The 25,906-nt window shown below is 41.4% G+C and overlaps 1 protein-coding gene across 1 annotated transcript; it reads left to right on the top strand.

Annotated features, from left to right (window-relative positions):
* Nucleotides 1-4,137: 4,137 nt before the first annotated feature.
* CIMAP1A (ciliary microtubule associated protein 1A) lies at nucleotides 4,138-25,269 on the top strand. Its single transcript, XM_060261953.1, has 7 exons — nucleotides 4,138-4,207; nucleotides 12,797-12,929; nucleotides 15,685-15,882; nucleotides 18,891-18,992; nucleotides 19,600-19,721; nucleotides 21,857-21,994; nucleotides 24,670-25,269. Exons 2-7 carry the CDS (start codon nucleotides 12,821-12,823, stop codon nucleotides 24,757-24,759), a joined length of 759 nt encoding a protein of 252 aa, XP_060117936.1. The 5' UTR covers nucleotides 4,138-4,207; nucleotides 12,797-12,820; the 3' UTR covers nucleotides 24,760-25,269.
* Nucleotides 25,270-25,906: the final 637 nt, after the last annotated feature.

Genomic DNA, 25,906 nt, shown 5'->3' with positions numbered 1-25,906 from the left:
ATTCTCACAAGGTTTTCTGTCAGAACAATTCTAGTAGGGCGATTTTTAACTTTTGTCAACAAAGGGTCAACACTACTGTATCAAAGAGCACTATAAAAACCCTACTGGATACCAATACTAACAGTAATAATAATGGCAATTGCAGGTGGGGTTTTTTTTAAAAAAAAAAAATACAGCTCTCAACAATAGTAAGAACAGTATTCAAAGACAATATAATAACACTCTTGAGATCATTCCTAAAGAGAAATAAAAACGCTGAAGACTCTACTCCAAAGTTATGAATGTCTAGAAACTGTTAAACACAAGTTAGATTTAGGTGAGAAAACCCCCCCAGCGTATTCACAGATATTAAAAGTGGCAGCAACAAGGGCTTTGCGTTATACAATTCAGCCCTAGGATACGGGGAAAATCTGCCAGCAAGAGAAAAGCTCTGTCTGTGACTGTCACACTTGTTTCTTTCAACAAATGCAGTCCAAGTTTTAAGTGCCTGGGATGGTAGAGCAAGAGGGTTACTCATTAAAATACAGCCTGGATTCCTCAGTCGTAACTGGTTCTAGAACCCCCAGATGTACTATGAAGGGCAATTGTTTTGTTTCTATGACATTTTCATGAAAGTTCTTCTTAAGTCCACATGGGGGAGGGTTAGGGTTAGGGGAAAGAAATCCATGCAAACAAGGATGGGCCTGCCTGGCTAGAATTCCATCTTCTCCTGAAGCTGTCCACAGTCCTGTAGAAAAAAGCAAGAGGGTCGCTGCAGACAACAAAATTACCCAAATAAGTTTTATCTTCAAGGGCAACAGTAGGTGGATTAGCTCTCAGTTATTGAAGAAATCCTCTGTTTTGTAAGGCATAGTTAGGGGTTTGATTCCTTTAGAAGTTGATGGCAACATTTGGGAATCAGGCTAGGTGCCATCAGAAAATACATTTGATGGACAAGCATTCCAAATTAAATTTAACAAGGTAGGTTGAGGATTTAAGGTAACCTTAAAGGCTTCCCTCATAGCTGCCAAGCATTGCTCTGTCTCTGTACCCTTCACAAAAGTGTAGTTTCCTATCCTATCTGGTACCAAAGATGCACTGGCCCCAGGCAAATCCATTGGGTTCACATTGTTGTATATTTTATGCAACTGCACATTTCTTTGGGCAATCTGTCCATGTGTTTTCTAAAAAACTGATCAACGTGCTTACAGATGAACCATTTACAAGGGTTATTTATTTAATTCGTTTATACCTTGCTTTTCTCCCCAATGGGGACCCAAAGTGGCTTGCCTCATTCTCCTTCATTTTATCCTAACAATGGCCCTGTGAGATAGGTTAGGCTGACAGAGTGTAACCAGCCCAAAATCACCCAGTGAGCTTCCATGGCATGAGTAGGAATTTGAACCTGGCTCTTCCAGATAGCTAGCTTGAAACGTTTAACCACACCACACTGGCTCTTGTTGCCACCGTGCAGTGGTTGGCCACCATAGACTGTAACAGTATATTAATATTCAATGAACAGGATTGTGGAAGAAAACAACACTGGAAAAGCTAGGAACCCAACCATTTTGGAAAAGGATAACTCACTGATATTTATTAGAAGTTTTATGGGCCAATATTGTACAACATTGTAGGCACTGGCAACTCTCCCTCTTTCTTCTCAGTACATAACATGAACTTTCTACCACATTCCTCCACACAGAGACAAAGAGAAAGCAGAAGAGTAGAAATTCATTCTTTACAGGGCTCAAGCCTACAGCCCCCCCTCTGTGTGTGCGTGCGCACACACACTCGCAAAGTGCCATAAAGTCGCGATTTAAGGTCACCCAAGCAAGATACTTCCAAGGCAAGTAAGAAGCAGAGATGGTTTGCCAATGTCTGTCTCTGCAATGTCCTCCTGGGTGGTTTACCATCCAAGTACTGACTCTCCTTAGCTTCTGAGATCTGATGACATTTTGTTATACTATACAATTCCGCATCCTGTCTCATTTCACCAGCACAGCCCAGTCCTAGCATGTGTGTCATAATTATGAAAACTAGCTTTGTACATGTGCAGAGTTCTTTAAACCTCAACATTATTCAATTACAACATGACTATAATCACAGACTGAGCTTTGGCACTTCTCTTTTTAGAAATTAGACACTGCATTCCAGCTTCTCAGTCAACCAAAAGGGTCAAAGGAAGTAAGAACAAACCTACATCTTCCACTTTTCCCTCATCTTCGTTGGAGGACATTGATTGAGAAGACATTTACAAGCTGTTCAGGTGGGCTCTTCCAAGATGGGGTTCTGAGTAGAACTTAGGGTTGCCAGGCTTCAGGTGGGGCCTGGAGATCTCCCACTTTTACAAGTGATCTCCAGCTGGCAGAGATTAGCTCTCCTGGAGAAAATGGCTGCTTTGAATGGTGGACTCTACGGCATTGTACCATGCCGAGGCCCCTCCCATCCCCAAACCCCGCCCTCTCCTGGCTCCATCCCCAATGTCTCCAGGTATTTTCCAACACTGACCTGGCAACCCTACTAGAACTGAAGGCCAGATGGGAGAGCAAATTAATAACAGTTCATGAAGGTCTCACAACTTCAGGTACAGATGGACCCAATTTTTCCCAGTTAATTCGTTTTAACGTTATAAGTTAAAGGTGTTCACAAATCTTGCATGGGGACCTACATTTTCCTCTACAAAAGATGCAGTCTCTAAACCTGTGCATACCAGAACCCAACTATTCCACCCCAAGTTCCCAACAGAGTTTTTAAAATACAAAGTTCCAGCTACCAGGATACACTGGTTTATTAGTTTTTTAAGGTCTTATTAGCTTTTATTGCTTTTAATGATCACTTTCTGCCATAATCCCATAAACACAGACCCATAAAACCAGAAATTGTATGGAGAGAGAACATAAGGATATTTAAGAGTATTCTGCAGCTGCTGTGTGGCTGCAGGAGACCCAGATCCAACTTGTTAAAAACCTGAACATGGAGTTGGCCCTCACAGAACACTGTGAAAAGCACCATTACTGGGAAAACAGGTGAAGTACTCTCTCTAATGTCTAATCCTCTATTGCCCTGGACAGCTACCTCCCCACCCCGCTTGGGTCAATAGCCAGACAATTCTGAGAAATGGGAGAAAAGCAGTCTTGGGAGCCTGGAAATGACAGCCCCAAACATTTCCATATATTCCAAAATGTTTCTGGGTTTGGGGGGGAAGGGAATTGAAATTTGGTATGCTGTGATCCAGAATACCATTTGGGCTGTCTGGAATATACCCCAAAAGACAAATGTTCTTTTGGAGGTATGCTTTCAGACAGGGCTCTGTAGAAAAAGCCCAATAGGAACTCATTTGCATATTAGGGCAGACCCCCTGATGCTAAGCCAGCCGGAACTGCGTTTGTGTGTTCCTGCTCAAAAAAAAAAAAAAAAAGGCCCTGCTTTCAGACCAGAAATATCCACATCCCTAGTTTTTAATGAAGAAGGCAGGGACAGTGGATGGCAGAACTAAAAATCATTGTGCCTAGAGAATAGTATATGGCTGTACCTTAATCAGTCTGGAAAATGCTGAATACGTTCCTGGGCAACTTCATCTCATGCTTTGCTAGCGATTTCATAATGTTTTATATTATTTTTAAAAGGACAGCATTTATACAAGTGTAGTGCTGCGCAGTCACAAACTATACAAACATCAATGGATTTAGAAGGGTAAAGCTCCGTTTAGGATTCCATTGTGAACCACTGACCATCGACGCTGTCTAAACATGCTTTGTTGATCTGTGTAACTACTGTAACTGTAATATATGTTCCCACCTGGTGGAATGGCCTGACAAAGTCAGGAAGGCTCCCACTTTCCTAACATTCCACAGAATGTATAAAATGAAATTGTTCAGGACAGAGAGACAGAATGATAGTATGGCAGATCATTTAGTTATTCAGGGGGAATGATTTGATGATAATCGGAACCTTTTGTTGATTTATCTTGTGTTATTTATAGTCTTCTCTTAAGAGATGTTTCAGGGCATAACATTGTGGGGTAACGAATTTGGGAGCAGTACTTGGAAGGGTAGATATTAAGCAGCACTTCAGTTATTAAAATAGGAATGGCCAGAGCTGCATCGGCTTGCAAATTACTATCCATTCCATTTAAAATTCATCCACTAGGATTAGGGAGGTAGATGTGGGTTCCGGTTTCCGGTTGGCTGCTGCAAGACACCTTTTGGAGAAGCTCCGACAATTTAAGGTTTTATAACCTTTTATCTTCTCCTGATAAGTCCTTTTGATATAAATTTCAATCCGGATTGGCTATTTACATTCTTTTCTGGGCACTCAGTCAAGACCACAGAAGATAAAAACATGTATAATTGAATTTTTCTACTGCGTGCCTATCAGTCTCTAATCCTCATTATACCTCCTTCTGCATAAAGTGTTTTGCCTTGTTACAACTTGCCAACAATAATATAAATACTGGCTTGTGCTTATAAAACAAACTGGACTTGACTGGGAAGAAAGGAAGAAGATGAAGAAGAAGATATTGGATTTATATCCCGCCCTCCACTCCGAAGAGTCTCAGAGCGGCTCACAATCTCCTTTACCTTCCTCCCTCACAACAGACACCCTGTGAGGTGGGTGGGGCTGGAGAGGGCTCTCACAGCAGCTGCCCTTTCAAGGACAACCTCTGCCAGAGCTATGGCTGACCCAAGGCCATTCCAGCAGGTGCAAGTGGAGGAGGGGGGAATCAAACCCGGTTCTCCCAGATAAGAGTCCGCACACTTAACCACTACACCAAACTGGAAAGCCTCTACTTAACTTTCTCCTTGCCTCTTACCTTGAAGGTATTGCTGGCACTTGAGAAGGCATTGTAACTTGCTGTGCTAATTAACCAAATAGCAGACAGCTGTGCTGGGTGAACGGCTTTAAATCAGGCAACATTTGGCAGTGTCCAACAGTGTTAACACACAAAGTGTAAATTTATGAAGAGAGTGTTAAGATGTGCTAATTTATGAAGGGAGAGCTTTGAAAGTTAGACCAAAATGGGGGCCTTAAAGAAACCACGTAGTGATGAAGAAGAGGAGATAAACACACCAGCTTGCAAACGGACCAAAATGAATGAATTCTTTCCCCTGAAAGACAAGCTTGCTGACAATCTATCAGTGTCAGATTGCTTTGCAGCATTAGTTGATTTGAAAGGGGAAGAGCCAGGGTCCCAGCATGATATGGCTGGAAGTCAGAGCAGAAGAAGGTGTAACCATATATCTACTGAGACAAATGGAATGGATGATGACCTGACAGCTAACTTCATTGAACTGACAGCCTGTACTGTGACTTCCATGTATACTTCTCTGACTCTCATGAACGATCGTCTTGAAAGTCTGACTAGGGCCATCTTACAACTCAGGGAGAAAGTCCAGTCAAACCCCAAATCAGGCAATCTAAATATGCTCACTCCTGAACAACGTGTGGCCAGGAAGTGGCTGCATGGGAAGGAGAGCCCCCTCCCTAGATATGAGCCTCCCACAAAATCTCAAGAACAACATTTAGCACTACAGCCTAATAAGATTGCCATGATGGTTTGTAGTGCCCCAGGAAAAATTCATTGATGGGACTCTAAATATAGAGTGGTGGATTCCCTTAGCCATCTCTTGAGAGTCCAGAAAATGAACATTGATTTGGAGGAGGTAGAGAATATCACCAACGCTACTCAAATTTATAGAGTGGTACTTACATTGAAAAGTTCAAGGATACCCTGCAGGGTATTCATGCACAGAAACGATTTAAGACACCATGGAATTTTTCCTTCCCATGTATTTATTAACACCATTATAAATCCACTAATGATCAGAATACCAAATGATCACATGCAAGAAGAGAAAAATAGTCAAGACCCTGATGATGGAAACTGAAGATTGGCCTCAGGAGCCTGGGATGAAAGTGGATCTTACTCCAGTAGTAGAGCCAGAGAGGCACTGTGAAGAAGACGACAATGACTGGCTGGAGAATACATAGAAATAAAGTTGCTACACAACTTTGCAACTCTTCCATCAGACGATCGGACTCTTATATATCTCCAGATTAGGAAAATTAAATCCAAACTATCAGGTGTTAAAATCGTATCCTCCAGGAAGGAAATCTTTGTGTTTTATATTATGTTGTGAGCCACCCTGAGCCTGCTTTGGCGGGAAGGGCGGGATATAAATTAAATATTATTATTATTATTAAGGAAATGGTAGAAGACAAGTTGGAATCTAGGGAAACCATCCAAATTAATCAGATCATAGAAACTAGTGCCATGTCCCCTCTCTGGCCAGCTGTTTCTGCTCCAACTCAGCAGCCAGCAAATTTGGGGCCAAGAATTGGAACCAATTCCACCCTGAGGAACGATATTGATAAGCCATGTTACCACCTCAGAAGACCATAAAGAAATTACCCCTCCTCTACCAGTTGCCCTTTTCCTAATGCAGCAACAAATAGAATCAGAGATGATTACTGGAGCTAATTCTACCAACAAAACTCATGATGCAATTTCAGGGAGCCATAAGGAAATTACCTGTGAGATGCACACAACCCAACAACCCCCTAAACAGAATGGATGTGTTTTCCAAGATTCCCATAAGACTCTGGAAATTATTGATTTGGCCTTAGACTGACTAAAACCTGGTTAGGATAAGAACAAACCCCCTCTGCCCAATCACTATAACATCATGGAATATAATGGGCTGGGCTTCAAGAATAAAGGAACAGGACGCAACACATTTTATGAGGAAATTTGATGTTATAATGCTGCAGGAAATATGGTGCACATAATCTTTCGTCTTAGAGGGATACAACATATATGAGATTCAGGTTGAACCCTCAGTGCACGGCAGAGCAAAGGGGGGACTAGGTATTTTGATTGCTACTACTTTGAAAGTTAAGATTATTCAACTTCCTTCCCTTGACTCAATAGCGATGGCCTTACTTCTGAAATTTAAGGAAGCAGTCTGTTTAGTAATAAATGTTTATATTTCTCCTTGTAAAACTAAAGCTCAAATAGAACCGGTATGGAAAGATTTGGAAAACTATATCCAGCAATTGATTAGAGCAAAACCCACTGCTTATGTACTGGTAGGAAGGGATTTCAATGCTAGACTAGGTAAAAATGATATGATTTTATTTAATAGATATGATACCTGCCCTCCAAGCTCAGAAACACACTATTTACCTTATAAGACTACCTAAAGATCTAAGAAGTAATTTCGTTGGCTTTATGCTTGCGCGCATGGCCAATGTACTGAATTTGGGTATTCTAAATGGTTCTCATATAAATGACCATCCCGGGGAATACACCTATTGGTCTGGGACAAAGCTAAGTGTGGTTGATTATATGTTAATCTCAGAGAATTTAGCTAAATTTGTGGATTCATTCGAGGTTGCCACATATTGTGAAGGGGACCATATGCCCCTTAGTTTAGCCATGTCAATCCCCTGCATACATCCAAGAATTGTGGACAGGTACAGGTGTGTTACTGAGCATGGGAAAAGATATATTAGGATATCCTGGGATGATAGAATGAAGGAAAGTATGCAGAATCCCTCAAGCAAGAAACTACAATTGAGACAAAAGATATGATTCTCTCGAAGGCTGGGGAAGAGGTTATTACATTATATGAAGCTCTCACAGAGCAACTGCTATTTCCGATAAAAGGACAACCCCTTGCCTCCAATAGAAGAGCCTGGGGGAAGAGAAACAACTTGTTTGACGCAGAATGTTTACAGGCCAAAAAAGAACTTGGCACTATGTATCTAAATTATAGGGCAAGCAGATCCAAACATAATTGATAAAGAACAACTAAAGATACAAAAAAATATATAAAGCTGATAATCAGGGGGGAAAAATGAGGCCAGGGGTTTAGCTTGGCTTCAGATGGAACAGGTTGTAAGATCAAAAAAAACCCTCACTCTTTTGGAGACTGGTATCCAAGGGCCTTAATAGACCCGCCTCCCAGATCTCCAATGTGGTTATGCCAGAGGCTTGGGAGAATTATTACAAAGAACTATATGGATCAACAGAGGAGCCACCTCCTTTAATGGAGATTTCAGAGAATCTACCAGAATGGCCACCTGTTGAACCATCTGAGGTAAAATCCTTAATTATGTCTTTAAAGTAAAAAAAAGCCCCTGGCCTTGATCTAATCCCTGCAGAGTTAATTAAAGAAAATATAGACTAATGGGCCCGGCTGCTTGCCAAGCTATTTACTACAATAGATAAAAACATAAGAATTCCTAGAGACTGGGACACTGGAGTTATAGTGCCCATCTACAAAAAGGGCAATAAAAAGGACCCAGCTAATTACAGGCCAATTAGTTTCCTAAGTATACCAAGTAAGATCTATGCCAGTCGACTGAAAGAGAAATTGAATGAATAGATCGAGCAAAATAATATTCTTGGGTTGGAACAGGCTGGATTTAAATCAGGTTGTTCTACACTAGATCATTGTGTAGTCCTAGATCATCTAATATCCAAATACTCTGCTAATACTTCCTCCGCCTTATATGCAGCCTTCATAGATTTTAAATCTGCCTTTGACCTCGTGCATTGGGATCTTTTATGAGGAAAGCTGAAGGATATGGGGGTGAACGGGAGATTATTGGCCCTAATAAAAACCTTATACAGGAACACTAAGATCAGAGTGAGACCAGACCCCCAAGGCCATCTTACAGAAGCCATAAATGTAGAAAAGGGAGTCAAACAAGGCTGTATTTTGGCCCCTTCCCTATGTAACCTGTTTATTAATGATCTGAGGAATCATCTAAACCGTCAAGAGGTGCACGCTCCTAAAATTGCCGAGAAACATATCCCCCTTCTTTTATATGCTGACAATGCGGTGCTGATTTCTAGGACCCCTGTCGGTCTTAAACGAGCTATGAAAATCTTAGCTCAATACTGCCATTCCAATTATATTAAAATCAATTACCAGAAGTTGAAAGTTTTAGTCTTTGCTAACAAACCCAGAATATATCATTGGCGAATCAACTCAGTAGAAGTTGAACAAGTTTGCTGTTTCAAATATTTGGGAGTAGTTTTTCAATTCGCTGGTTCCAGAAAGGCGCATGTGGATCATGTCATAATGAATGTGACTAGAAGCCCTGGGGCAACGGAGAAATTTTTCGGGAACTCAGGGGGACGGAATGTAGCTGCGGCAGTTAAGATCTTTAAGGCCAAATCCCTTGCCCAACTACTATATGGAGCCCCTTTGAGCATATTCCCACATAAGACACACTGACAAGCATTAGAAAGAGTTCAATCTAAGTTTCTAAGGCATGTTCTTCAGGCCCCACCTGGTGCTTCAAATGCTTTCATACGAGTGGAAACTGGCATGATCACCTTACAGGCCTGTTTATGGATTGCTGTCTTTCTATATTGGTACAAACTAATGACTAACCCTACTGGGCTAATGAGCCTTATAATGAAAGACTCCTTGACATCTTACCGGGTTAGAGAAACCGAGCTTAAATTAGCTTATTATGAGCTCTCTAAAGAGTTTATGATGCAGTTGGAAGGTAGTGCAGTTAAACCCTTCCTTAAACAAAGGATTCTAGATACCGAAAGACAACACGATTTGTCCCAGATTAAATGTTATCCTTCAGGCACAGGAAACCTGAATTGAATAGTTCTGATGCCATACTTGCAGAATTTAGATAAACCTGATTATAGAAGAGACTTCACACTCATGAGAGCGAATATGCTCCCTTCAGCGGTCACAGAAGGTAAATACAAAAGGCGCCCCTAAGAGGAAAGATTATGTATCTGCGGAGATGGGAGGATAGAGATGAGAGAGCACATTCTCTTTGAATGTAAACTTTATCAGAACATTCGTTTGGTTTATATTGCTCTATTTGTGACCAATTCCCGGGGAGAGATTTTAGCTTTTATCTAGATAAGATTTTAGTGGATAGGAACCAGGAAATTACTATGAAGGCTGCAACGTTTGCTGTACAAGCCATAAGACTCCGTAAACAACTAATAGATAAAAATATTTAAATGTCTATGAAATATTTTAATTTACGTTTTATAACTAGAAATAGAAACTGAATTTTTTATGTATAATATTTTGTATTGTGCCCAAGTTCAATTGTATTCCTTGGTTTGGTTTTTGGTTTTTTTAATGCCACATGTTACCTATTTTCTTTCTTTTTGGATGGGTCTCTGACCGTATTAAACTAAACTTAACTTGACTTGGGAGGTAGATGGGTATAGCTATTGTGTACCAGAAGGCACTCTGCACATGCCATTTACTTATTTTATACCCCATTTACTTATTTTTTTTTTTATCTTCAAAGCAGATTATCCATGACTCAGACTTCATTCTATTCTCCCTCAGACTTCATTTTTGTATAATGAGAGGTGGCGGTGGGATTTAATGTGCCTTAAACTGTGCTTAGTCAGCTTTTAGGCTTCTACATACCATCCTCCTGTTGAGCTTGCAACACTCAACCACTTTGCATTTTTACTCTGGGATCTGGACACACAGCACTGGTGATAACACCGGGCTGGAAAAGGGGTTTAACCTCCTTCAGGCAGTGCAGTATGGTGGCATCTGCTCAGTGCTGCACTGCTGGCTCTCCAGTCCACCCATCCCCCCTCTCTAGACCATGTGGCCTCGTGGTGAGGACACACCAACTTGGAGTTTACCAGCTGCTGTCCTTTGTAAATTTATATCTCCACTCCCTGGCATTACATTTTATGGCACATATGCAGGGCTGGATTAACAATTAGGCCAAGTAGGCATTGGCTTATAGGCCCCCAAGCTTTTAGGGGGCCTAGGCCAAGTCCCCCCCCCCCAGTTTCCCCCCTGCATGCACAGCCAGCAACTGAGTCGCTCTTTGCCCAACTTGCTTGGTGCAGCTGCTGCTGGCGCCATCACCAAATCTGCCTCTCTCTGCCTCTTCCCTGCAGGTTTGTCAAAGGGGTTTTTGAGAAGGTGCCTGCAGGCTGCAGCAAGGCTCCGACTCTGAGATAATTTGTGAGGGGGCCCCCAAGATTTTGACTGCCTAAGGGCCTCCACTAGGTTTAATCCTGCACTGCACATATGGCTTGGCCTGAAAAAGTGATTTTCATGTCAGAGCCAGTCCTTGTAACAAATGAATTCAACACCTCTAAAGAAGTATGATTATTGCTATGAACTCATACATGGCATTTTCCATATTGCCATAATGTTCCATTTTCATTCCCTTATGCTACCAGAATTTTTCTTGTATCCAGACAACTTCATTAACATCCCTGTGCCATCCTGGTTTTTCCTCGTCCCACCCCCCATTCCTTCCTAAACTTTTTCTTTCTACTGTGGAATGAATTTGCAAGATAGCCATTTGCTCAAAATGTGAACAGTTTTTTTCCATCTCATGAATTGTCCAAACATGACCAAAAAGGGTGGGTTTGGGCAGCAACTTTTAAAAAAATTGCATGCCAGTGCTGAATGGCACTTGCTCTGAAACAAAAGTTCAGTCCCATTCAGAGGCCAACACCAGCAGCCAACCCTCTGCTCAAAGCAGGATCAGCCTAGAGCATCCAGGTCAGCCTACAGCGTCCAGCTGTTGCTTAAAGATTGCCAGTGAGGGGGACCTCACCATCTCCCTAGGTAGCTGATTCCACTGTTGAACAACTCTTACTGTAAAAATGTTTTTCTGAATATCTAGTCGATACCTTCCCACCCTTAATTTAAACCCATTGTTACAAGTTCTCTCCTCTGCTGCCAACAAGAACAACTCCCTGCCCTCCTCTAAGTGACAGACCTTCAAATATTTATAGAGAGCATATTTATTTATTTTCAAATATTTATAGAGTTCCCCCTCAGCCTCCTTTTCTCCAGGCTGAACATTCCCAAGTCCCTCAGCCTTTCCTCATAGGCCTTGGTCTCCAATGTAATTGAAGGAAACAAGCTGTTGTGAACAGGACCGGATCTACATGTTTTCTGAGGGGGGCAAAATTAAAAAATGGTGCCCCCTTATGGGCCTTTCTATCTTATGGTCCCATAGAATACAATGGACTCCATACCCAATTTGGCGCCCCCCTCCATTGGCGCCCGGCGCAAGCACCCCCCTCTGCCCCCCCTTAGATCCGGCCCTGGTTGTGAACTGTGTACTGATGCAAGTCAGGGGAAGGAATTCAAAATGCTGAGGGGGGGTGGGAAGAGGGAACTAATGAGAGAGGATGCTCAAACACAGGAAAAGAGGCATCCAAAAAGGAGTGAGACATGAACACTATGTACACCTCTCAGGTGTGGTGTGCTGGACAAGGAACAAACTCTTAAGGGGATTTCTCATCCCCTTGAGGCTACTGAAGCAATGCTTCAGCACATGTGCCCACACACACATACAAAATGGAATAAAAACCCAGAAATCCAATCTACAATGTGAATTTGAACAGATACTGAAGGAAAAAATGAAGAAAATATGTAAGCATGTATTGATTGCAGCGATAGTGTGATCATAAGAACCACCGCAACACTGACAAAAACTCAGAAGGTGACTGCAGTCTTGAAAACACTCCTGTTAGCAATGGAGCCGCGTAAAAGCTTTAATATAGTAAAGGAAAAAGAGAATATTGTTCTTAACCTATGGAGAGAAGACATTATTGTTTAAGTCCTGACGTGTCAAGCAGCAACAGAGCCCAGAGAACTATCCTGAGGATATATGGAACAACATTTCACATTCACGGCTGTCGGCAGTAGACATGATAATAGACTAGACACAGATCTTGTCAGCTATAACGCAGAGTCCTACATTTTTCTAAACAGAAGGAGCTGTCCAAACTTGCTTTTAAAAGAATTCGCTGTGTTCTTTCCTTTCTTAGGACTTGGAGTAAGCTGCTTTCATCATGAGCAAAGGACCGTGGGTGGGAACATGGAGGCCTCATCGTCCAAGAGGACCAATCATGGCCCAATATACCAGTCCTGGACCCAAGTATTATGTACAGGGAGCAACAGGTAAAAATAGCAGTGGGGGGATAAAGAAAATCTGTTTCAGTCATTACATTAAAGTAATATGTAGGAGTCCAGTGAATTTCTTTTTATCAGTAAGAATCATCTGCATATTGAGAACAATAGTTAGAGAATTTTTTTCTGCATAAGACAAGCCACCCTGAAACGAATGAGAATTGCTCAAGAGAGATTCTCCATTAATTTCAGTGGCACTTATTTGGGACGATTCCATGATAGGTTTTGCCTATAATATTTTTCTGCTATGATAACTTAAGTCTCTCACTTGGTGGCTATTTATTATTAATTCTGATTGTGAATTTAGGAAATGGCACAGAACTCTACCTTTTATTGATTCTATGTTTGTCAGGCCTAAGAGTTGTATGCTAATTTGTCATTTATCTATATAAAGGCCTCTCTCTCTCCCCACCCCCACATTAAATATCTCAGAACTGACTTGCAGCAGCCCCTGAAGTGTCACAGTTAACTATAAGAACATAAGAGAAGCCATGTTGGATCAGGCCAACGGCCCATCCAGTCCAACACTCTGTGTCACACAGTGGCAAAAAATTTTATATATACACACACACTGTGGCTAATAGCCACTGATGGACCTGTGCTCCATATTTTTATCTAAACCCCTCTTGAAGGTGGCTATACTTGTGGCCGCCACCACCTCCTGTGGCAGTGAATTCCACATGTTAATCACCCTTTGGGTGAAGAAGTACTTCCTTTTATCCATTTTAACCTGTCTGCTCAGCAATTTCATCGAATGCCCACGAGTTCTTGTATTGTGAGAAAGGGAGAAAAGTACAGTATTTTTTGCACCATAAGACTCACTTTCCCCCCCAAAAAAAGTGGAGGGAAAAGGTACCTCTTTCTCTACTTTCTCCATCCCATGCATTATCTTGTAAACCTCTATCATGTCACCCCGCAGTCGACGTTTCTCCAAGCTAAAGAGCCCCAGGCGTTTCAACCTTTCTTCATAGGGAAAGTGCTCCAGCCCTTTAATAATTCTAGTTGCCCTTCTCTGGACTTTCTCCAATGCTATAATATCCTTTTTGAGGTGCGGCGACCAGAACTGCACACAGTACTCCAAATGAGACTGCACCATCGTCCTTCAAGTTCTGTTGCTTCAGGCTAGCATGGATATCCACACTTGGAGGAAAAATCCATGCTACCCACTAGTTCCTGGTAGAGTGAACAGAGCAGCAGCTTGTGGGGGAAGGGAGCATGGAGGAAGATACAATTTTTAAAAAAATATTTCTAAACATGCACAGGTAGATTGTGAAATGGGAATACAGAAACTGGGAAGACAGTAAAAAAGTATAATTTCCAGTTAACTCCAAATTTAGGAATCTTTTGTATTCCCCTCTGGCATTCCACAAACTATGTAAAACAGAATTGTTCAGTAGAACATTATAAAGGCATTAGGGCTATATTATGATGCAATAGTTCAAAAAAAGTGCTGTAATAGAGGAAATGGGAATGTGGACTATACTACAGTGTAAAGTATATATTAACTGTTTGCAATATGTATTATTGTGCTATCACTGCGAAGTTATCTAGCTATGTAATTCCACTTTTTGGCATTGTTAACACATCATGCCTAATGCTCAGTGCTATGTTTTCAGATTTTTGAAAACCTACTCCTATTACCTTGCTTATCAGATGTCTTATTCCTTTGTCTGCACTAATTCACATTATGTAATCATCTCTGAGACTCAGTGAGAAAGGTGGACGATAAATTATGCTAATAAATAAAACAAGTGGGGGACTGCGAGACACGTGGGGGGGAATCCCATCTCCCCCCCCACACACACACACACTATCTTGCCAGGCCTGGCATGGTCCCTGAGAGTCTAAGGAGGGAAGGGAGCTCGGTGGGGATGTGATGCCATAAAAGTCCACCTTCCAAAGCTGCCATTTTCTCCATACGCACTGATATCTGGAATCTGGAGATGAATCATAGCAGGGGTGGCCAACAGTAGCTCTCCAGATGTTTTTTGCCTACAACTCCCATCAGCCCCAGCCAGCATAGCTGATGGCTGGGGTTGATGGGAATTGTAGGCAAAAAAACATCTGGAGAGCTACCTTTGGCCACCCCTGAATTATAGGTCTGGAGAATGCCAGTCCCTGCCTTGATATTAACCCTATGACAATCCCATATTCAGTTCTTCATATCTCTAGTTAAAGGATCTCAGGCAGCAGGGCTGGGAAAGACCCTTTCTATGGAAATCTTGGAGAACTGCTACCAATCAGATTGATTGACCAGTGCCCTGAATCAAGATCACTCTAGCTCAGGCCTGTAGCTACAGTGGGGCCCAGGTGGGCCCAGGCCCATCCTTTCAACCCCCCCTTCCAACTGTATGACCCCCTCCATTGGAGGGCCCCCAATCTATCCCCTTTGCTCACCACCACTCTGAACAAGTACTAGCATTCTGCTGGTCTTTTTGTTCTCCCCTTCCTAAACACAGAGTGCAGAGCAAAGGGTGGGGGAGAGCCGAAAGATCTCTGTCTCTTTGAGAGAAGGGCACATAAGAAAGGGGTAGGGGGAGCAGAGCTGCTGTGACTGCCCAGGCGAAGCTCGTGGAACTCAAGACAGCTGAGAGCCCAGAGTCGCCAAACCGGGAGACCTGCCAGCCTCCCCCAAACAACAAATCCTGCTGTGGGGCCCCAAACGTGAAAGCTTGGCTGTGGCCCTGCTCAAGCTCCTTGTTTCTTAGACTTCTGCATGAAATGCATCCCTGTTTCTCCCCCCCAGGTTTTGTGTCACACATCCCAACGAAAAGGAAAGCCCCCGCCTACAGTATACATGGGGCAAAGCCTTTGCTCAGCAAAGATTGCTCTCCAGGTCCTTACCATGTGCAGTCCTCTATGACTTACCGAGGGAGGAAAACTACTCCCAGTTACACGATGGCTGGGCGCCCCAGAGTAAAAGAAGAGATTACACCAGGCCCTGGTGAGTGTTATTCTTCCATGTAGCGTCTCTGTTCTCTGAATCCACTGACTCGCTTGTGACAGACGGACCGTTTTGGTGCAGCAGCTGGAACGGTTCTCAAGGATGTAGGAAAACATTATTGAATAAATGACAGAGGGTTAGCTGTGTGTTAGTCTGTTGCAGCAAAAATAAATAGTGGTATCTTAAAGGCTAATGAGGTTTTATTCCAGCACAGACTTTTGTGGGCTAGAATCTGTAAAAGTTCTTCCAAAGATCAGCAATTAGGCTTCTTGACAGCCACCACCCAGTGTGGCTCTGCGTTCTCCCGCAGAAGATAACAAAGCCCCTCTCTTACTTGTATTCCCCTTGTTTCAGGGCCCACTGGACCTACTGTTTATTTATTCCACACACTCGAATATAAATGTCTGTCTAGTGAGGACACAACATATTGAACAAAGAAAATGACTCACATCTTCAAAGAGCCACCAGACTCCTGTTTGTGAAATTTAGGCTTCCCAACCCTCCCGCCCTGGCGGGGGACCCCCGAATTTGCAGCCTCCTCCCCCGCTCTCAAAAAATCTGGGGACGGGGGCGGGGGGGGGGGAAAGAGAGAACATACCTGTAGGCATCATGTTATTATAGAGCTTCTGATCCGTTTTTAAAATGTGTCCCTTTAAGGCTGCACAGGAAACAGGAAGGGCTTCATGGGAAAGGGTCAGTAACAGTTTCCATGGAGAACGGCCCCTCCCTTTCTTTTCCTGTGCAGCCTTGCTTTCGTTTTCACAGCAAAGTTCTGCTGGAAGAAGACCAAGTAAGTATTTGTGTGTGTGAGAGAGGGAGGGGGCAGGGAGGGGGGATTCCCTGGTTTGGAGGCCCTCCCCCCCTTTAGAAAGCGTGGGGGGGGGAGGGAAATGTCTACTAGGCACTCTATTATTCCCTATGGAGAACGATTCCCGTAGGGAATAATAGGGAATTGATCCGTGGGTATTGGGGGCTCTGTGGGGCTATTTTTTTAGGTAGAGGTACCATATTTTTAGCATAGCATCTAGTGCCTCTCCCCAAAATACCCTCCAAGTTTCAAAATGATTGATTGATTCTATGAGCCCCCAAAGATGGTGCCCCTATCCTTAATTATTTCCTATGGAAGAAAGGCATTTAAAAAGGTGTGCTGTCCCTTTAAATGTGATGGCCAGAACTCCCTTGGAGTTCAATTATGCTTGTCACATCCTTGTTCCTGGATCCACCCCCAATGTCTCCTGGCTCCACCCCCAAAGTCCCCAGATTTTTCTTTAATTGGACTTGGCAACCCTAGTGAAATTAAACAATCCACACACAATGTGATCAAAGAGCCAAACTGAATCTGTCTTGTTTTAGCCTGCCCTTGGCAAACAAAACAATTTGCTCAATGGTATCCTCATATCTTGCCCACAGGTGGTTGAAAATATTCAGGAAGTGTGTTATTGCTCAGGAGGGAAAGGATATCAAAATGGGTCATTCTATACCACACCATGGGGCTTTTGCACTACCTGTTTTGCTATTATAACAAAGTTTGAATCCAGTGGCAGTTTGGTGTAGTGGTTAAGTGTATGGACTCCTATCTGGGCGATCCAGGTTTGATTCCCCACTCCTCCACTTGCAGCTGCTGGAATGGCCTTTGGGTCAGCCATAGATCTCACAGAGCTCGTCCTTGAAAGGGCAGCTTCTGTGAGAGCTCTCTCAGGCCCACCTATTTCACAAGGTGTTTGTTGTGGGGGAGGAAGGTAAAGGAGATTGTGAACCACTCTGAGACTGTGAGATTCAGAGTGAAGGGTGGAGTATAAATCCAATATAATCTTATTGTTATTCTTAAAACCAATAAAGTTTAATTAGTATAAGCTTTTGTGTGCTTAAATTCGTTAGTCTTAACGGTGCCACTGGACTTGAGCTTTGTTCTGTTGCTTCAGACCAACCTGGTTACCCACCTGTTACTCTGTTAGTTTACATGGTCCTGCAGCTTTTTCTTTATAGGCACTTTTCACATCTCAGTGTCTTCCCTCTACTTAGGGTTGCTATCACTGGGTTGGGAAACACCCCAGAGATTTTGGAGTAGAGCCAAGGGAGGGTGGGGTGGGACCTCAGCAGGATATAATGCCACAGAATCCATTCTCTAAAGCAGCCATTTTCTCCAGAAGAACTGATCATGGTCATCTGGAGTTCAGTTGTAATAGCAGGAGATCTCCAGTGCCACAGAGAGTTTCACGGAACAAGATGAAGTGAAATGTAAAAAAATACCCTGTAAAATAATAATGAACTGCAATATATAAAAATTTCAAATATCTATTATTAAATAGTTAGGCTTATAACTAACTGGCATTGGAAACTGAGTGTAGTTTTAATAGACCGCTGTTATATGTTTTATTTTTACTGTTTTAACTGTGTAAGATGTTTTAAATCCAATAATTTTATCTTAGATTTTATGTGCTGTGAGCCGCCCTGAGCCACTTCGGTGGGAAGGGCGGGATATAAATTTCAAACAAGTAAAGTCCAAAGCTTCTAGTGCACACAGAACTCATTCAAAATCTCATATAATCCATATAGAAGAATTCACAATTCTATATCACTGTCAGAAAACAGAAAAGTGCTGTCCTCACCCACTCCTTAGATCAAATTTAAATGGCTTGTGCCAGTCCTTGTTATTTTTCGATAAAGTTCTTTCAACTTTTTGTGTGAGTTGTCTTCTGCTGCAACAAACTGTAGAATTCCAAACTCAGTAACAATAAACATGGACTGGAGATTGGCAACCCTGTCTCCCCAGCTAGCTATCCTTCAATCCGTCCTTTTCTTTTACAAACAGAATAAATTATGCAAACTAGTCTATCATTTATTTTACAAACATTATTAAGAACTTGTGCATTTTTTTTTTGGCTTGTAGAATTTGAGATTTTAACAGTAGGAGGATTCTAGACTGCCTAAAGAATACACTAATTTGTTTGTCATGATCAAGGATGGCTTTTAGTCTAACTGCAGTCTTTGGTTTAACTTTTGCCTAGCTTCTTATTCACCAGAGAAGTCTCAAAAAATTGTCTATAAAACTGGTCCTAAGCATTCCATGTCATTCAGGTATGAAGGTGCCAAAGTTGACAGCACTCCAGGTAAGACTTGTCTCTTCTTTTGTTTTGATCCTCAGGGTTGTTTAAATAATCAGTTGCTGATTCTGTTAAGGGACTCATACTGAAGGATCCAACACAGTGATGTGGAGTCCAATTCAATACATTTCTACTTGGAATACAGTCCCTTTGAGTTCAATAAAGAATCCTAGGATTGTAGATTTTGGCTACTCCCATACAGGGAGGATTTTTCTTTTGGTGATAACACTGTAGATGGCTAGCACTGTGCTGCTCCTCCACTAATCCTCTGCAGTGTTACTACTATTCACAAGGTATGGAGAGGAATGGGAGTTGTGGCAGCTGTACACCCTTGATTGGGGGACAGAGATGGGAAATAGCACTTTTTAAAAAAAAAATCGCAAGTGCTATATGCTACAGTACTCCAGAGACTGAGCACATGGCCTCTGACACTACATGAACATTAACAAATTAGTTTTGAATGTGAGGGAATATCCAAACCCAATTTATGACATGGTCAGAATTTTATTCAAATACTCAAAGTTACTCTTTGGACATAATCCATTGTCTGTCCTCCCATAATTATGTTGAAAGTCTCTGACACTTTTCATATCGACTGTTTTCCCTATTTCAGGTCCTAATGCATACACAATCCCCCAGGTGCTTGGACCATTTGCAATGACCACAACTGCCAGTCCTAGCTACAGCTTGATGGGGAGGAGTAAGTTTGGATGTTTTCATGAAGACCTCCATAAGGTAGGCTATGCACTCAGATCATATCTGCAGTTTCTCTGTTAAGTATAGAGAGAAAAGGCATACCTGATGTGGTCACGTTTTCCCTTAGTGCACTTCAGTCACGTTTGTTTTCTTGTGTATCATTTGTTGATATCCTGTCCTAATGTACGCTGTAATTGTAGAATTGTAATGGCAGAATTACATCTTCACAGAAAAGGTACCAGCTTGGCCACTAGATCCTTTAACCTTAAAAACTGTCCTTTGTAACCTCTTCAGCTCAGTTTTAAGTTATAAAAAGCAACAATCTGTTCAGAAGGAAAATCTGCAACCTTTAAGTAATCTTCCCACTCTTTCTCCAGGAGCTGCCATGTCTGCCAGGTGGCAAACAGCTTCTTCCCTTTCAGCCTCTGCTGTGTCATTCCCATAGGGGTGTGGCATTTGAATACTTTGTTCTTTTTGTGCTTCCAGATCCTTAGATCTTGTATAAAGTGGGGGTGGGAGATAGTTCGTGTTAAGTAGTGAGTTCAAGATGCCAGAGTGATTTCAGCATAGCTCCGATATTGAGTATTGGCTTACAACACAAGTGGCAAGCCACAACTGTATACAACTATATACACAAACCCCAACCCAAAACACACCACCAGAATGCAAACACACCAATAGGAAAACAGGCATTCAGAGCCTTCATTTGCATGGGCTTCATTCAACTTGATGTTACCTGATTGGCTGGATCCACAAAGGTAGCAAATTTGAATGTAGTTGCAAGGAGCCTCTAGAACAATAGGTGTTCACTTGAAGCTCTCAGTACACAACAGTTCACTCACCAGTTCTTCCCGGAATGAGTCATTTGTACACAGTTGTTTTGCCAATTTAAAGATGATCTGATAGATCCAGGTGGGCAGCCGTGTTCGTCTGAAGCAGCAGAACAAAGAAGGAGTCAAGTTGCACCTTTAAGACCAACAAAGTTTTATTCAAAATGTAAGCTTTGTCTGATGAAATGTGCTTCCAGATCACGAAAATAATTTCCATCTAGGTTCGGGACTGCAGAACCTGTATTCAGTTAGGTCCAGATCAATGTTCCCTCTAAGTAGCTTTGAGGGAACATTGATCTGGACCTAACTGAATATAGGTTCTGCAAATCCAAACCTAGATGGAAATTATTTTCTGTCTGGAGTTGCATCCAAGGAGCAACAAGTTGAAAGCTTGGATTAATCCAAGTCTAGTAACTTTGAGATCTTAGGTCCTTCATTCCAATGATGTGAAATTTGTATTTTACTGTTGAAAAATTTAATTACTGAAATTTGTATTTTACTGTTCTGACTTTGCATTGTTTTAAAGTCTAAATCCATTTTGGAAGCACTGGTGCTATAAAATGCCCCCTAGTAAATTTAGGTGCTATTTTTCAATAGGAAGCTGTTCTTCCAACACCTTTTTGAAGTGTAATAGAACATTCTTTATGAAATATTTTAATGTGTTGAGACGCATTTAGCCAGCTGTCCTATATAATTTTTTTCTGTAAGATTCAGTTAGAGAAAATTAATTCTGATAATGAATACAATTGCAGATGCGATGCCAGTCTGTTGGATAAAGCCCTTTTAGGCCCCGTATTGATTTTCTTTTTACCTTGCTTATTTTCTGCTATAGCTTTTATATTATACTGCGATGTAATTAATTTTTGTAAAAACCTCTTATCAATAAAACTATATATAAAAAAGGAACCTGCAACCATACCGAGCCATAGTCCCACTCCTAAAATGTTACTTTATATTGATCCAGACTATGAGTTCACCAGCTCTTTGAGGCCTCAGACAGTAGTCTTCTCTATGGCTGACACTCAATATTTTTACATCTTGGCACAGTAAGAAGTCCAGGGCAGTGTGTGACAAAACTGAGTATGGAAACAACAGTTTACGCAGGAACTAACAATATTATACAGAGGGACAGAGGTGGGTATGATAACTACACAGCTGGCCAAAAGAGGCAACGAAGTATCTCAGAAGAAGCGAGCAGGAAGCTTAGGAGTTGCACTCTGGGGGTTATTTGTTGCTGTGGCAGTGGCACAAAGCTCATTTATGATACATTTTGACCTGTTCAGTTTTTCCTAAGAAACTGAGATGCTTTTCATTGGTGAAAGTCATATTACTTTTCTTTTACAGACCCCGGGCCCTGCTGCATACATAAAACCAGATACAGAGGTTTTCAAAAAGAGAGCACCAAAGTACTCCATGGGATACCAAACTAAGACTTCCGCAAAGAAACTGGGACCTGGACCTGCAGACTATGAATTAGGAAAGGTAATAAACAGCCTCTCCTCCATCTGAAAGGACTCTGTTCCTCAGTTGCTGTATATAGACACACTGTTGGGGAGGGGGGAGTGCCATAAAACCCTGAACCAAAGAATGCGGGGTAGGCAAGAAAGGAGTGTTAGTTTTTCTTGATGTAAGATGAACAGAAATAAGGTTAGAAATTATCTCTCAGGCTCATGTACAGAAATAATGGTTTACACTCTTTCCCCCCTAGACAGCCCCATTGAAAACATCGTGGTAACATTACTCTAGATAGGCAGCACTGCTGGTTTGTAGCAGCAAAATAAAACAGAAGTCCAGTAGTACCTCAAAGTCAAAATTCATTCCAGCATAAATTTTCTTGAGTCAGAGTTTGCATCATTGTATACGTTAAAGTGTACATCCATTGAGTCAGTGCTTTCATATTCAGAAAAGAAAGGTGTGTGTATGTGGGTGGTGGGTGGGAGATGTTGCCAAGAGAGGATGATTTAAAATGATACCTAAAAAAAGAGTAATCAGTTTACTCGGGGAGTATGAGAGACAACTCTAACAGGTGTTGTATAGGCGAAGTAGGATTAACATAAAATGTAGTACAATATAAGTGGATGCAACAGGCAGTTACAGTGGGATGCAGGATATTAACACCCATAGTAAAGAATCCCAGGTCCCTTTTAAAACTGTGGTTCATTAGTCTTGAACTTTTTAGTGAATTCTTATTCAGCAATTTCACATTGAATTCTTCCTTTGGAGTTCCCTTGTCTGCTAATAACGTATTTTGTCCAGTAACAAAATTCCCAGGATGATTAAATTGTTGCTCACTGCTTTTTGAATACTGTGATTTTTTTAATGAACAAAGTTTGAGTCCAATGACACCTTTAAGATCTGCAAGATTTTATTCAAGGCATAAGCTTTTGTGTGCAACCACACTTTTTCAGATACAGTGAAACAGAATTTTCACTGTTTTGAACTGTTGAACTGTTTTCAGTTGAGAGCTGTATGTGACCATTAGTGTTCTGTTATTGTCTCTTTGGGGCCTGTCTTGCAGTAGGTTATCTTTGAGTACCATTCTGTCTTTGTTAATTTGTTTCTTGACTTCATCAAGTGGATACTTTAGATCTAAAAAGGTTTGTTGTAGATCCCCTTGGGTGTGAATCTCTTTTGGCAAGATTGGAGCAGATGCAGCTGTAGTGTAGAGCCTGGCTATATGCAGTGGATTGTTTGATATGTTTAGGATGGTGGCTGGAGCCATGTAGGTATGTTCTTTGGTCAGTAGGCTTCTGGTATAAGGTGATGTCTATGCATCCACTGTGTATTTTTTACAACAGTGTCTAGAAAATGTATTGCTTGCAGATTGGTTGTCAGGTTGATGGTGGGGTGAAAGTCATTGAATGCCTGGTGGAATACATCCCAGGCTTCTTTACCATGTGTCCAGACAATAAAAATGTCATTAATATACTGCAGGTATAAGAGAGGTAGGAGTGGGTGGGAGTTTAGGAAGTGTTGCTCCAAGTCAGCCTGATTTTTTTTTAAAACCTAGGGGGTCCCCTGAATTTGCAGAAACATCTGTTGAGTCTCCACATGTCTCCAGTCTACAGATTTAGATATCTGGAGATCACAGCTATGGGTGGCTAATAATGCGTGTGTTTTGAGAAACAGAAGGAACCTCTCTGAGTTTCAGTTTTGTTAGTTGTTTTCAAACCCTGTGTTTGTGTATTTCTGGGTCCTGTTTCATCCTTATATATAACTAGAATCAGTATTATTTATGAAACTACATTTCTTAGTTAGACCAACAGCAAAAGAAAAAAAAGGAAGTTAACATGGTAGTTTATCTTTTAGTTTTGTGCTGTCATTTCACACACTGTAAAAGGTGACGTTAAGATGATTCAGGCAATGATGCAAAGGGCACATGTTCCTTGGTGCTTTGAGTGAGTTCCAACAAAACTGGGCAGTCTCTCAGAGTGGGAAAAATGGAGTGCTAGAAAGCATAGATGAATGGGGAAGGCAATGGCAAACCACCCTGTAAAAAGTCTGCTGTGAAAACGTTGTGATGCAACATCACCCCAGAGTCAGAAATGACTGGTGCTTTCACAGAGGACTACCTTTACCTTTTAGTAACAGCTCGGGGCTAGATGGGCTGCTTTCTACTCTGTGTCAAGCATGGAAAAGCCTATACCTTTTGGCATCATATCATTAGCCCTAAGCAAATAACATGTCATCTGAAGGTGAAATAACTGATGGTGCAAGGCTTTTCCACAAATTCAAATCAATATTCCACAATGTCTTGCAAAGAAGGCATAAGGGGCTCATCCTATTCATTGATGACTTGAACTTCAGTATCACTCAGAATCTATCAGTCACCAACTCACACAGGTAGTCATTTATAGGCATAGCAAAGTTTTAGGGATTTTTAAAAGCTTGTTATAGCATGAAGAATCCTACTTGACTCTGGAGTCTTATCTTACAACTTGCACAGGGTACCTATTCCAGCAATATTTAATCAAAATCCTACCCGAATTCTGTGACTATACATTTGTTCATATTGTCACTTAAAATAATCTAATTTTGTAAACCAGCAGGAAACAGACTGTTGTGTCTGGAATATATGTAGAGAAAAATAATTAAGCATCTGTTAAATAATGGAAGAATGTCTACTTCATCTTACGTATTTTTCTTCTGGCTTCTAGGTATCATTGACCAAATCTTGTGCTCCAGTTATTTCTTTCGGCATCAGACACTCTGATTACACAACACCTCTTATCGTAGATGTCTGCTGAATTTATTCCCTTCACAGAAATCAAATTTATTTTTCTACCAATATTTCTCTATCATGTTTCTCCATACTTGAATGCTGACAAGTCACATGATTTCTGAACTGACCACCAGCTTGTCCTAAACCTTGCACTAAAGGGCCATTTAAATATTTAGAAACTGAGTTTCAAGAGTGAATTTATACTCTCTGATGAAGGAATGTGCTATAGTTTCCCATATGATGAGGAGGCACTGCAGCTGGCACTTGTCCTGCTGTATGGAGCAAATTGAAAGCATCAGCTACATTTCTAAATTCTGATACAAGTTTATAGACAATAGTGCTGTACTGCAAAAGCTGGGATTTGATATATTGTGTACATTTGTGACACTTGTGGGAAAAGACACAGAGGCTTCTGCTCCAAAAACATTTTGTGGAATCTGTATATTCCTGCAATGATAAAGTTATTTTGTATATTCCTTTTACTGTTTCCAGTTGTGAAATGTGTTTTGAAAAAAATAAATTTGTGTCTGATCAATGTTTTTGCATGCTGAAGCTATCTAATGAATTGATAACCTCAAAAGCCTGCCACTAGAGAGCAGCATGCTCCACAAACTATTATAGAGAGAAATGTTAGAAACTATGTATTAGTAGAACACCTTGAGGTTTTTAAAATAATCAACATAAAGGATTTCAACATAGTTGGTACCATGTAATTTAACAGGGCTTTGTCCCTATTATTAGCACAGCAACTGAAACTATCAGCACTTGGAAGACAATGTTGGGTACCTTCCGTTTTAAAATCAATATGAGAACCTAACAAGGCAGAACAGGATTCCACCCTGTTCCTTTTCTCAACTTGTGCACTTACCCAGCATGTACATGTTTTTCACTTGTATAGTGTTTTATTGAATTCATCCTCACAGTAATCATGTGAGGAAGGTGGAAGTTATACCCTTTTACAAATGAGCATCTGAGGCTGCAACAGTTTCTAGCTCCAAGGGTGTGTAAGAGTCCATGACAGAGATGGAACTTGAAAACAGGTCTTCTGGTCCAAGCCCTAGTCTTTGTCTACTGGATCCTAATTACACTTTGTTATTGATCATTCTGCAAAAACAAGGCTCTGATGGATATACTTCAAAGGTATAAATCTCTTAATTTGTATTTGACACCAG

The sequence above is a fragment of the Heteronotia binoei genome, chromosome 21 (genome assembly GCF_032191835.1).
Source record: "Heteronotia binoei isolate CCM8104 ecotype False Entrance Well chromosome 21, APGP_CSIRO_Hbin_v1, whole genome shotgun sequence".
NCBI lineage: Eukaryota > Metazoa > Chordata > Lepidosauria > Squamata > Gekkonidae > Heteronotia > Heteronotia binoei.
This window is presented reverse-complemented; position numbering and strand designations above follow the sequence as displayed.